Source organism: Monodelphis domestica, chromosome X (assembly GCF_027887165.1).
Source record: "Monodelphis domestica isolate mMonDom1 chromosome X, mMonDom1.pri, whole genome shotgun sequence".
Classification (NCBI taxonomy): Eukaryota; Metazoa; Chordata; class Mammalia; order Didelphimorphia; family Didelphidae; genus Monodelphis; species Monodelphis domestica.
This window is the reverse complement of record NC_077235.1, coordinates 868,146-879,278: the sequence shown is the minus strand read 5'-3', so window position 1 is coordinate 879,278 and position 11,133 is coordinate 868,146. Positions and strand designations below refer to the sequence as shown.

General features: G+C 55.7%; 1 protein-coding gene across 10 annotated transcripts; it reads right to left on the bottom strand.

The window, feature by feature from the left end:
• Nucleotides 1-560: 560 nt before the first annotated feature.
• Nucleotides 561-10,960, bottom strand: UBA1 (ubiquitin like modifier activating enzyme 1). 10 transcript variants are annotated; one of them, XM_056809671.1, is made up of 27 exons: nt 10,835-10,960; nt 10,398-10,571; nt 6,868-6,984; nt 6,707-6,765; nt 6,422-6,590; nt 6,194-6,328; nt 5,593-5,699; nt 5,338-5,428; nt 5,111-5,243; nt 4,930-5,027; nt 4,613-4,759; nt 4,333-4,509; nt 4,089-4,193; nt 3,928-4,008; nt 3,608-3,763; nt 3,356-3,521; nt 3,067-3,263; nt 2,906-2,970; nt 2,578-2,773; nt 2,405-2,479; nt 2,038-2,227; nt 1,823-1,911; nt 1,617-1,709; nt 1,324-1,515; nt 1,120-1,221; nt 921-1,021; nt 561-817 (listed from the first exon to the last, which is right to left on the bottom strand). In XM_056809671.1, exons 3-27 carry the CDS (start codon nt 6,982-6,984, stop codon nt 682-684), a joined length of 3,177 nt encoding a protein of 1,058 aa, XP_056665649.1. In that variant the 5' UTR covers nt 10,398-10,571; nt 10,835-10,960; the 3' UTR covers nt 561-681. The 10 variants fall into 10 exon arrangements, with proteins under 10 accessions (XP_056665649.1, XP_056665645.1, XP_056665648.1 ...); XM_056809667.1 differs by lacking the exons at nt 10,398-10,571; nt 10,835-10,960 and adding an exon at nt 9,021-9,176; XM_056809670.1 differs by lacking the exons at nt 10,398-10,571; nt 10,835-10,960 and adding an exon at nt 8,512-8,866.
• Nucleotides 10,961-11,133: the final 173 nt, after the last annotated feature.

Below are 11,133 nucleotides of genomic sequence, written 5' to 3'. Positions count from 1 at the left end.
CCTATGACCACTTGTGTCCACCACTTGGGAGAGGACTCCAAGCTAGGACCTTCCCATTCTCGGTCCCTGTGACATTAGACGGCAGTAGTTCCAAAAGTTGACAACAATCCACTTTCTCTCCTTCCTGCCTCCCCAACTAGCTTCAGTAGAAAAAGCCAAACCCTTCCAGCAAAAAACTCCCATGTAGGTCACATCCCAAAACCTGTATGGTGCCAGCTTTGCTGGATCATTCTGTGATTGGTGAAACTGCACCCATAGGCAGCGGAGACCACGAAGCCTCAGCCAGGCCAGGCTCGGAACAGAGAACAGCCTCTCTGCTAAGCTGGGCCACTTAGACCACTCCACAAAAACTCAACGTGGCCTTCCCAGGTTGTCAGGGAGTAGAGGGGAAAGATCTTGGCATCCCCGATTGAGTCTACAAGCAAGTAGTAAATGCACCTGCCCTAGCTTCTCATGCTACTTTGCCACTCAGGTAGTGAACTCTCCAGCAACTGAGTGATCCTAGCAGGAAGTACTCTTGTCACTAAAGGAAGCCAAGGAGTAAGAATCAGCCCCTGGCCTTTGGTTTCCGTCAATAACTTTATTCCGGGGTCAGTACAAAGTCATGCCCTCCAGTGCCCTAGGCAAAGGGGGTGGGGTGGGGGGTCCCAGCCCCCCAGAGGGGGAGGCCCAGGAGAGGGGTCAGCGGATGGCGTAGCGCACGTAGGGTACCTCCACGTCCTCACCACTGTCGTCATTACAGCACAGCTCCAGTACCAAAGCTTGCACATGGCGGCCCAGCTTTCTCTTTGACACCCTGCTCACGATCTCAGTCATCCTATGAGGGTAGTAAGAAAGAGGGTGGTAAAGGCCAAGCCAACCCACAGACTTGGGCCCAACCTTCCCTGCCATTTCCCATGGCAGGCCATGGGAACACTCACGGTTGGTCCAGCCGCTCCTTGAGCTTAGCAGCTGGCATGAAAAAAGAGTAGAGCATGGACACACCCTGGGACAGCATTGTGATCTCCAGCTTGTGCTCTGTCTGTGAGGGAACCACTCCGTGGTCAGAGGGACTAACCCCCCCCCCCCTTGCCCCATCCCATAGCCTCTCCTTTCCCTTTTTACCCCCAACCCTGGCACCTTGAAGTAGTCCAAGAATTGCTTGAGGGTCATCTCCTCGCCCCCAGGGTGCAGTCCCTTGACCTCAAAACGATCCCACAGTGTCCACTCATGGTCATAGTACTGTGAACGACAGAGGCCAAAGCACGCTGTCAGTCCTGGTTCCCTGGCTGGCACAGGGTCTCCCCAGCCCCTTCTCAGACACCTGGAAGCCAACCCTCTGACCTTGTGACGGGGTGCCGCAATGGGCTCCGAGAAGCCAAAGAATGGCAGGGCAAGGTTGAGAAAGCCGTTCTTGTAGGCCTCAAGCCGCTGGTGGCCCTGCACCACCTTGTACAGCTCCAGGCACACGAGACCAACCACAGCCGCGGTGGTCGTGGCGATGGCTGGGATGATTTTCCCAGCAATCAGCTTGCTCTGCAGACACAAAGAGTCCCATCCCCTGCAGTGTCACAACATGCATGTGGCTGGGAAGGAGGGGGAGCAGTTTTGTGGGCAGGATAGGTAGGGGCTCTCACCTTGTGCCGGTCAGCAGGGGGAATGTCATAGTTCTCAGCCCTAAGGTTGGAGGCTGCCACAATGAAATCCATGTGGAAGTTATTGTCATCATCCTAGCAAGAAGAGCAAAGAAGACAGGCTTGAGTCCTTGGGGAGCTTAGCTTCCCCAAACATGGCCACCTACCCCAAGAGAGGCCGACCTCTGGCAGAGGGGAGAGCCACACACCTTCTCAAAATCAATGGGATACATCTTGAATCCAGACAGCTTCTCTGGGCTCGGAAGCGTGGCCTTCAATTCTTCTAGTCGGCTGTCATCTGTGGCCCCACCAGAAATAAGGAAGAAGACCAGGTTGAGGACAAAGCCTCCAGGGAATGAGGGCAGAACAGGTAGAGGGAATGGAGAAGACCCGGGGCCTGGGCCTGAGGGGAGCCAGCACTTACCAACAGAGGTATTGGCACTCTGTAGCTCCTGGTCAGAGACGTGGATCTTGACGCCAGACTTGGGAGTAAATTCTGGGATGTGCACGGTTTGGAGAAGTGTAGCCACAGCTGCTCTGTCCCGAGAGCCCACCAGCCCATACGTCTGAGCAAACAGGTTGGCAGCCGCCATGATGTAATCCAGATGCAGGGGCTGCAAGAAGGCAGATTGAGGGAAGAGATCCCAAGGCTTCCCCCCTACTTACTATAGGGCCTCTTCATTTCTCCAATGGAAGCAGCCAGTGGCAGCTGGAGACTACACTACGCTATAGCTGGGCCCTCTTCCCCCAGATTCTCCCCTCTGGTTCTGGCATAGGGAGAAGGCACTCACATTGTGGACATCGAAGGTGAGGGGATGAGGACATCTTTTGGGTCCAGACCAGAAGGGGGCACCAGAGCTTGTCAGCTGGCAGAGAAATTAAGTGGGTAGGGAGGGCATCACTGGGAAGTCTTGGGAGATGATACACCACCTCCCAGAATCCCCACTCTGGTTTTGGGAGTTACCTGCTCAGGAGGGAAGTTGTGCAAGAGTTGACGGATGTTGTTGGCATATTGAGCATGCCAGTGGAGGCAAGCCCAGGCCACACAATCAGCCCAGCTACGGGGGCGCTGTAGCACCAAACTCCGTTGCACGGCCTCCAGCACCTCCAGGGGCTGTGTCCCTGCCAGTCGCAGTGTTCGCTCCACGAACTTTGGGTCTCTGTGGGTGTGGGGAAGGAGGCCAGTGGGTTAGGGGTGGGAGCTAGCACAAGGATTCAGTTCCAGAGCTCTTTACAAGTGGACATCAGAGCCACAGGCCAGTGAGGTGGGGAAAGGGCATGGTGCCACTTACGTGAGGTACTGATTGACGCTCTCTGCTGGCTGCTTGAAGAGGCCTTCAAACTCATCCCGGGCCCACTGTGTGGATCAAGGTACAATCTGGTTATTTCGGGGAGCACTGGGACCGAGTGCCATTCCTCCCCCACCTCCCTAGCCTGGATCCTTGCCTCATACCTGCAGTGTGTGCTCAATGGCATTGGGGAAGTTCTTGAGGGTACAGATGGGGATTGATTTTTCTGGAGGGTCTTGGCTTGAACTATAAGACTCGGTGAGGAAAGGGATCACCACCTGGACGTTGCCCTTGGTCCCCAGGGTTCCTGACTCCAGCAGAGGCTTCCGGTAGTACACGCAGCGACGGTCCATATACATGCCTGGACGAAGGAAAGAAGCATGTTGGTTTCAAGGGGGGAAGGGGGAACAAGGGACCCCCACCATTAGCTCCCAGCTTGATACACGCACGTACGTGCATCAACATTGTCCAAGGCATTGGTCACACCATCCAGGGCCTGGAAGAAGTCATCATCATAAATCCGCTCAGTGTCAGGCCCCACACGGTTCTGGTGACTCGTCACATGTATCTGTGGATTCATTTGGCGAACGGCGGCAGCTGCCGTGTCAGACTTGAGCTTCTACAGACAGACACACAAGATCAAATCTTTGAGCAGTCGGCCCACTGCCACCCACACATCACCCACAGGGCCCTGTGGATCTTCACCGTGACATCCCAGGGTCGGAAGAGGAATTGCCGGTTGAGGTTGGACTTCTCAATAGTGTCCATGTCTGTTACAATGACCTCTCCGCTGTCCCCACAGCCCAGGCCTATCATGGCGAAGTTCTTGAGCAGCTCACAGCCAATGGCCCCTGCCCCGACCTGCAAACAGAAGGGTTTGACAACTGGAAAGACTAAGACTAGTCTAAAGGAGAGGTGAGATCTCCGTGGCTAAGAAGGCCTCTCAGGGATTGGGCTACGTTACAGACTAGTGGACAAGATGAACGCTGAAGCCACAAGGCAGGGATGGGCCCAGGGTTACTCACCAGGAAGTACCTCTGCTTGCCAAGCTTCTCCTGCAGATGGGAGCCAAACACAGCCACTTGCCCATCATAACGTGTCTGCCGCTGCAGGAGAGAACAGGTCAGAAGGGAGGGTGGGCCCCAGAGACCCCCCCAATCTGTTCTTGGTGCCAAAAAGGACCTACCGGACGACAATTGTCTTCTGTCAGGGTCTCTCTGTCCTCCGGCAGACACTCCAGAGCATCGAAGTAAAGCCACTGCATGATGGGCATGAACTTTCCCGAGCAAGCCTGGTGGGAAGTTCAGAATTGGGCCTAAGGGCTTTGCTCAGTCTAGCTCAATGAGGACGAATCCCCAGAAACTGAGGCAAAAGGACCCCCCATCCCCACCCCCGCAATGGCCAACACTGGAGCCTTTTACCCAACTTGCCTTCATGACTTCTTGGGCAGCCAGGCCCCCAATGAAAGCATTGATAGGGGCCAGGTCTCCAGCTGCCATGTAGGCCAACTGCCGTACCAGCTCCTCATCCAGGTCTTCCTGCAGTAGTCCAGATGAGGCGGCTTCCTTAATCCCCTGTGCCAGGCTGACCATCTCAGCTGCATCCAACTAGCAAGAAGGAGGATGAGCAGTAAACAGGGTGTCCCAAAGATAGATAGAAGGCCTGGGGGTCAACACCTACCCCCCCCCCAACTGGAAAAGGGCGACATACCTGATTCTGAGGGTGGGGCAGCCGCCCTCGCTGGCTATAGAACTGGTGCAGGGCCTGAAAGGCCACATGGAGGTGGGCAGGGCGAGAAAACTTGGCAAAATCTGTCATCACAAATTCTGGCTCAGCCAGGGATACAGGTAGTGATTTCTGGAGGAAGAGGAAAGGTCAAGCCAGGAAAGAAGGAAATGAGCATTTAAGTGCCTCCTATGTGCCAGGCATTATATAATCTCATCGGATTCTGACACCAATGCCCAGTCTCTCTGGCTCACCTCTTCATGGTGCCAATCCCCCGCCCACCACTTGCCCTAGAGACTCACAAAGCTGATCTTCTTCGGTACTTTGACCTGGGTGACGATCCCACCTCGGATGTAGTCAGAGAATCTGGCCGTGTCACAGATGCTGAAGGTATATGGACCTGGAAAGCCAGACCAGTCACCCAAAGGCAAACAGCACAGCAACCCCTCTGTTCACCCCTCTGCTGGCAGCCATCTTGCTCACCTAGGACCTTGATCTCCATGGGTGATATGCCATTGAGTTCACTCATGCCTTGTACCTCAGTGAAAGTGACAAAGTCGCCACTTTCAAAGCCATGCCGGGCCTCGTCCAGGCAGGTGACCACACCAGGATTGTCCTGAGGGAGCCACAGAGCAGGCAAGAGTGTGACGGGGAGGGAGATAGAGGTTTGGAACCAGCCCAGGTGGGGATTTCAGAAACCAGTGCCTCACCTTGGTCACCATGGAGACCATGGCACTAAGTGGCTGCTCCCCATTGGCATCTGTCAGAATCATCTCCTCCCCAAAGTCGCAGAACAGCTGGCTGTGGGAAAAGCAGCAGAGAGCCCACACAGTCCTCAACTTCTTCGCCCAAGCAGGGACCCAACTATGTCTCTCAGTCTTTCCTTCCCTTTTCCCGAGCAGTCCTAGTGGGCTCTGCCACCACAGGATGGGTGCTACAGAGCAATGATGCCAGGACACACTTACCCAAAGAGGCCCCGGGTGTCTGCCACCACCAGCTTGATACCATGACCGTGGCAGAACTGGCCTACACGCAACTGCTCCTCCAGGGGAGAGTTGGTGAGGACAACAACCTGTGCATGAGGAAAGGCAGCCTTAGGGAAGTCATGGGCTTCTGTGAAGGGAGGATTCAGGGCTGCTAAATGGGAACTGGGAAGGGAATCAGAGAGGCTCATCCATCTCTGGAGGAAAGGGACTTCACTTCAAAGTCAGATGAAGGAGGAAAAATGTTCTGCTACTTACTCCCTAAGTGAACCCCCCCCCCCCCAATTCCCTGGCCTTGGGCTTCATGGCAGTCAATCCTTACAACCCCTGGCCCTAAAGTCAGGAACCACCTAGCCAAAACCCTTCTGTTTTCAAGAGTGAGGGAGAAGCAGCACCTTGGTCAAGGTCACTGAGGAAGCTGGGTGTTCAAGCCCTTTCCATTACACCTGCTCAGATGCCTCCAAGGAAATGGGTAAAGAAAGGCAACAGGGCAAAGACTAAGACTCGGAGACAAGGGAAGCTGTCTCTGTGGAAGTTCTTAAGAAACTCAAATGGGACGTGTCTGACAAAGGCGCAGAGGTACCTGGAAGCTGCTGAGGAAGTCCTCAGTGAGAGGCCCTGTGTAGGAACAGACGGGAACATAGGCATTGAGCTCAGCCAGACGGGGTTGTGAAACCTCTGCCCGGTTCTTGCCCACATCTTCTTCTCGAAGATAGAACTAAGTGTTGGAAGAAGGGAAAGGGTGAATGACTAGGATCTGGGGGTGGAGGGGAGGGGGAGGAAATGTGCCATGGAGATAGGTTGAGGTTACCTGGGAAGAGAGATCAGCCCACTGGGCAGCACCCTGATCATGTAGGGTAACAGCTTTGACCCCACCAAGGATGATGTTCTTGGCAATCTCAACTCCCAGGCCCCGGAGACCAGATACTAGGACACTAGAGGTCTGAAGTCGTTTCATGGCATCATGGCCTAGTACATACCTGAGAAGGAGATAAGAGAAAGGTCTCAGCTAGGTGACTAGAGACCAGTCCAGGGTCTGATGCCCGGGCCGCTGCTCACACTCACCCCCCCCCCCCACCCCCAGCTCCAGTCTCACAGCTGCCTGGAGTACAGGCCCTCGTCGATATCTGCCTCATTCCCGTTCTTGGCCATTCCCTGTGGATGAAGGAAGAGACCAAGGGATGCACAGGGTGAGCTGAGGCTGACCCAAGCCCCAGCATCCACTGTGCACTTTGAGACTCAGTGCTGAACACTCACGTTGGCAGGTGCAGTGGGTGCGTCAGAGGGAACAGGGTGGGCAGGAGAGCAGTTAGAACCTGGTTTTGGATCAGGCCCGGACACGCGACGCTTCTTGGACAGCGGCGAGCTGGACATCTGGAAGTGTCACACAAATGACGGTTGTCAGAGTTGGCCCAGAGCGAGGGAGGACACAGGGAAAGAAATGCAACAGTGAACCAGACATGAAGGGACAGAGGAAGGAGTCTTGGCTACACAGGCTCACTGAAAACCAGCTAGCAGTAATCAGAACACCTGGGAAGAGAAGTCCTCCCAGGAATGGGAGCAACTTCTGAAGAAAAGGATCGGGGCTAAAGTAGCGCAGGATGTTGGGGAAGGTAAAGAGCCAGTCACTGAGAGGAGGGGGGCCCTCTCCACAGAGCGATGGGATGACCAATAGGAGGACATTTTGAAGCAGGTCGAGGGATGAAGTCAGTGCTAAGACCTCCCTGGGTGGGAGGAGGATGGGAGGAGCTCTGATCAGGCCAAGGGGGCACATGACATTTATAATGGAAAGGGAGTAACTGCCCAAACCCAAGCAGCCATCTGCCCAGCTGGGTGGTAGTGGCCAAGTCGATAGAGGGCAGGAGAGAACAACACCAAATTGGAAAGGAGGGAGGGCGAGATTGCCTTCGACCTGCCTATCTTTCCTCTGGGCCTCTTCTACCACTCCCTGGTGCTGGTCAAAGAGGCTCCAAACCACAAGGAGAACAAGAAGGCTTGGGGGAGGGGAACTGAAGAAAGGGAGGCGCTGTCCAAGGTGCTCTTTTGCCTAATCTCCAGCAGCCTCCACCAGCTCACCGATCCAAAGCCCCCGGATGAAGAAAGGAAGGCAGGAGCCCGCCTGCCCCCCAAAATACATACATACACACACACACACACCCCTCGGGCAGGGCCCCGCCCCACCCCTCGGGCAGAATCCCGGGTGGGGCTGACTGAGCGGTAGCCCCGCCCTCTGGGGGGTGGAGAAATCGCAGCAGGGGGTGGAGGGGGGGGAGAAGGCAGCTGGGGAGGAAGGCAAGATCAGAGCAATGGAAGGGGGGGAGGAAAGATCTAGGTAGACGAGGCGAATAAGGGGAGATCGGGGCAGATGGGGAGTGAGAAGGAAGATCTCGGGGAGGGGGAAAGGGGTGGCCGGCAGCCCTGGAGGCAGGCCCGTTACCAAGGCCTGTTCCCCGGGGCCCGATCACCGCAGTCGCTGCAGTCTCCGTCGCCGTTCCGAGCTTAATGAAGTGCCCTTGCCGCCGCCTAAGGCCAGCCCCGGCGCCTGGAGTCTCAGCCCTTCTACGGGCTGCTTCGGTCCCAGACACAAGATGGCGGCCGCCGCCGCAGAGCCGGAACAAAACCCGAGGGTGGCTCCGCCTCCTGCCGCAGGCACCTCCCAGCCCTACCCGGGTACGCCTCTCCGCCGGCCGGCAGGCTCCGCCCCCCAGCCTCCCCGCCCCCCTTTATCAAATCGGAGTTCTGAGCCCAGGCTGCAGCTGGCAAAACTGGGCCAGGCCTCCAGTGTGGGCCCTCGTTTCCTCAGGGGTGGCTCAGGACAGCCACGAACAGGTCTCCAAACGACCTGGCCCCAATCTCATCGTCCCAGAGCCCGAGCCAATCACCGAGCACCCCCGTCCTCACCCCTAAACTGCTCCCGCCCTTCCGTCACTGAGTGACAGGGAGCATTGCCAGCTACCAAGCCCAGCTTCGCAGTTCCTCCGGCATAAACGCCTTGCGCCTGCGCGCCCTGATAATTCGTTGGGCCAAAGCCTACCCCTCCCCACGCGAAGGCAGGGATGCGCGCAGGCGCATGCCCACGGTCCGTCTAGCGTCTGCCTGCCTCGCCCTGTGCTAGCCAGAGAAGAGCAGCTAACACACGCAAAGCCCAGGGGTGGGGCGGAGGGGGGGTACGCAAGCGCCTCCAACATAATGGCCCGGGCCGGATCGCTCCGCCCCCTCCGAGAAGCAATAAAGTCCAAGCGGGTCACGAGCCCCGCCCCTAATGAATAATGGCCAAGAAGGTCCCGCCTCCTGCGCCGGGGCCGACACACAAGGACGAAACTATTCACCCCCTCCCCCCATTCGTGGTCTCCCGTAAAAGCTCTCTCGGGCCGCCCCCCCCTCACCCAACACCCCGCCTCTCAACTCACCCCCGCCTCCGGCCCGGAGCCGCCGAGGCCTAGCCTTCCCCTAGAGCTGGAGCCGGTGCTGGAGCGGGAGCCAGAGCTGACTTCGCTGCTGCCGAGGAGCCCCGGCTTGCGTAGCGATGGGCTGAGCGCGGAACTTGGGGTCCCCAGGCCTGGAGCGGGATGTACCATTTTGGGCAAGGGGGAAAGGTTCTTCCTAAATGCAACTCTCGTAGTCTAAAGCCCACTCTTATATCCAAATGGTCCTGATTTTCCCCTCAGGCCTTACCAGGGTCCTAAGGCAGACCAGATCCTATCTCTCTTTGGCCCATGTCAGCAAGAAGCCAGCATTAAATGTACCGAGGGAATCCCCTGTTCGCGCGTACATGGTACAACCCAGGCTGGTCTCCATTGCGGAGTCTGCTGGGAATTGTAGTTCAGCTGGCGCTTGACCGTAGCACGTGGTGAACATTACCCTAAAACGGGGCCTGGGTGTGGAAGAGGAGGCTAAGGGATCTGTGGCGGAAACCACTTCCCACAAGAGCACTGGCTATAGAGAAAGCTGGAAAAGAGGGCAGGAAGGATTTTGAAAATCATTCGCTGACTTACATCTGTCGAACTCAAATTACAGAGATACTGACAGAAAAAGTAAAGTGGGGGGACCTAAGTGAGACAGTCCACTCTAGGGAACTAAAGAATTTACTCTATAGAGTCTGAAAGAGGAACGATCAAGAGACACTGGCATCGAGACTGAAATGAGAGCAAAGACCCAGGGACAGAGCAGCAGTGGGGCAGAACCAGAGACCTAAAACTCTAAAAGAGAAGGTAGGAGGAGAAGGAAGAGGAGACAGATCTAAGAGCAAAGAAAAGGCTGAGAGGCAGCTTATTGCATTTGAATACTTCCGTGGATTTGTGCAGAATACAGATGTCAAACAAAGAGAAGGTCTTAGAGCAGGGAAAGAAAGATTTTTGAAGCTAACTAGTGCAATCCTCTCATTTTAGAGATGGGAGCTTAAGGGTCTAGGAGTAGGATTTGAACTTGTTTTCTTGACAGACTCCAGCACTCTACCCACTGACCTATTTACCTGCTGGAAGGGAAATCATAGATTTAGAAATAGAAGGGAAGTTTGAAGTCATCTTGTCCAACTCCACCATTTTAACAGTTGAGAAAAGGGTAAGATCCAAAAAAGGTTAAATGACTTGCGCACGATGGGAGTGTCAAAACCATAATTGGAATCCATAGTCTTTTGACTGGCACGACTCTGCCCCCTCAGACTCCCGTTTACCCTCCATAAAATCATCTCTCCACGGATCACTGTTCTGGGGGGCTTTCCTCTGTGCTTTTTAAAAATATATATAATTTCGAGGGGGGTAAATATATTTCAGTACTTGGGTCCTTACAGCTCTGACTTTGGAAGGTTCAGCCACGATGGACTCCAGAAAAGATTGACCCAGCTGCCTGAGGACCAATGTTTCACAATTCAGAGGGACTCTTCTCCAGTAGGTGGCCCATCAGGATCAGGCTCCGGATTCCGATTCCTTTCCCTGTGCTTGGGGGTCCAGTGCCCATCTGGCCTGTAGGTAGTATAGGAATAAATAAATGATCGACTTGCAAAAATCACCATTCTGAAAACCCAGCCCAGGTCCCTAAGTTCATTCTAACGAAACACGCAAAGACAGCCTAAGAATGAAGCAGAAAAAGAAAAGACCCGTAAAGAGCAGCCAGGCCAAAACGTAGAGGACTGGGGGCGGGGATGGGATGGGATGGGGGTGGGGGCCGCCGAGGGTGTCTAGGAAAGCTAAGGAGTTTAAGCGGAAGCGCAGCTAAGCAGCTCGACCTTGGTCGTTCTCCGCAGTGGCGCCAAAAAAACACCAGGCTCCAGGCTTGGGCCTCCTGTTGCGCCTGAAGGGGCAAAGGGGCGGAGTCTGCTGGCCGTCTCCATCCCCACCCCGGCTCGATCTGGAATCACGTGAGCTGAGATTCCCCCTCCGGCCTAGATGGCCGGGTCGCCCGCTGGGCCAATTGGGGCGCCAATTGGGGCTTCCCCTGGGGGGTAAGGGGCGGGCCTCGGGATCGAGACTCTCGGGGGACCTGGCAGTACACCGGGGAGACCGCTCGGGAGGGGGCGCTCCAGCC

What these genes read in the sequence shown, in the direction of transcription:
- UBA1 (XM_056809665.1), bottom strand. Translation starts at nt 6,984, where the DNA reads ATGTCCAGCTCGCCGCTGTCCAAGAAGCGTCGCGTGTCCGGGCCTGAT. An exon ending in TGGTCTCCATGGTGACCAAG is followed by an intron (nt 5,244 to 5,337) that starts GTGAGGCACTGG and finishes TGGCTCCCTCAG; the next exon opens with GACAATCCTGGTGTGGTCAC. An exon ending in TGCCCCACCCTCAGAATCAG is followed by an intron (nt 4,510 to 4,612) that starts GTATGTCGCCCT and finishes CCTTCTTGCTAG; the next exon opens with TTGGATGCAGCTGAGATGGT.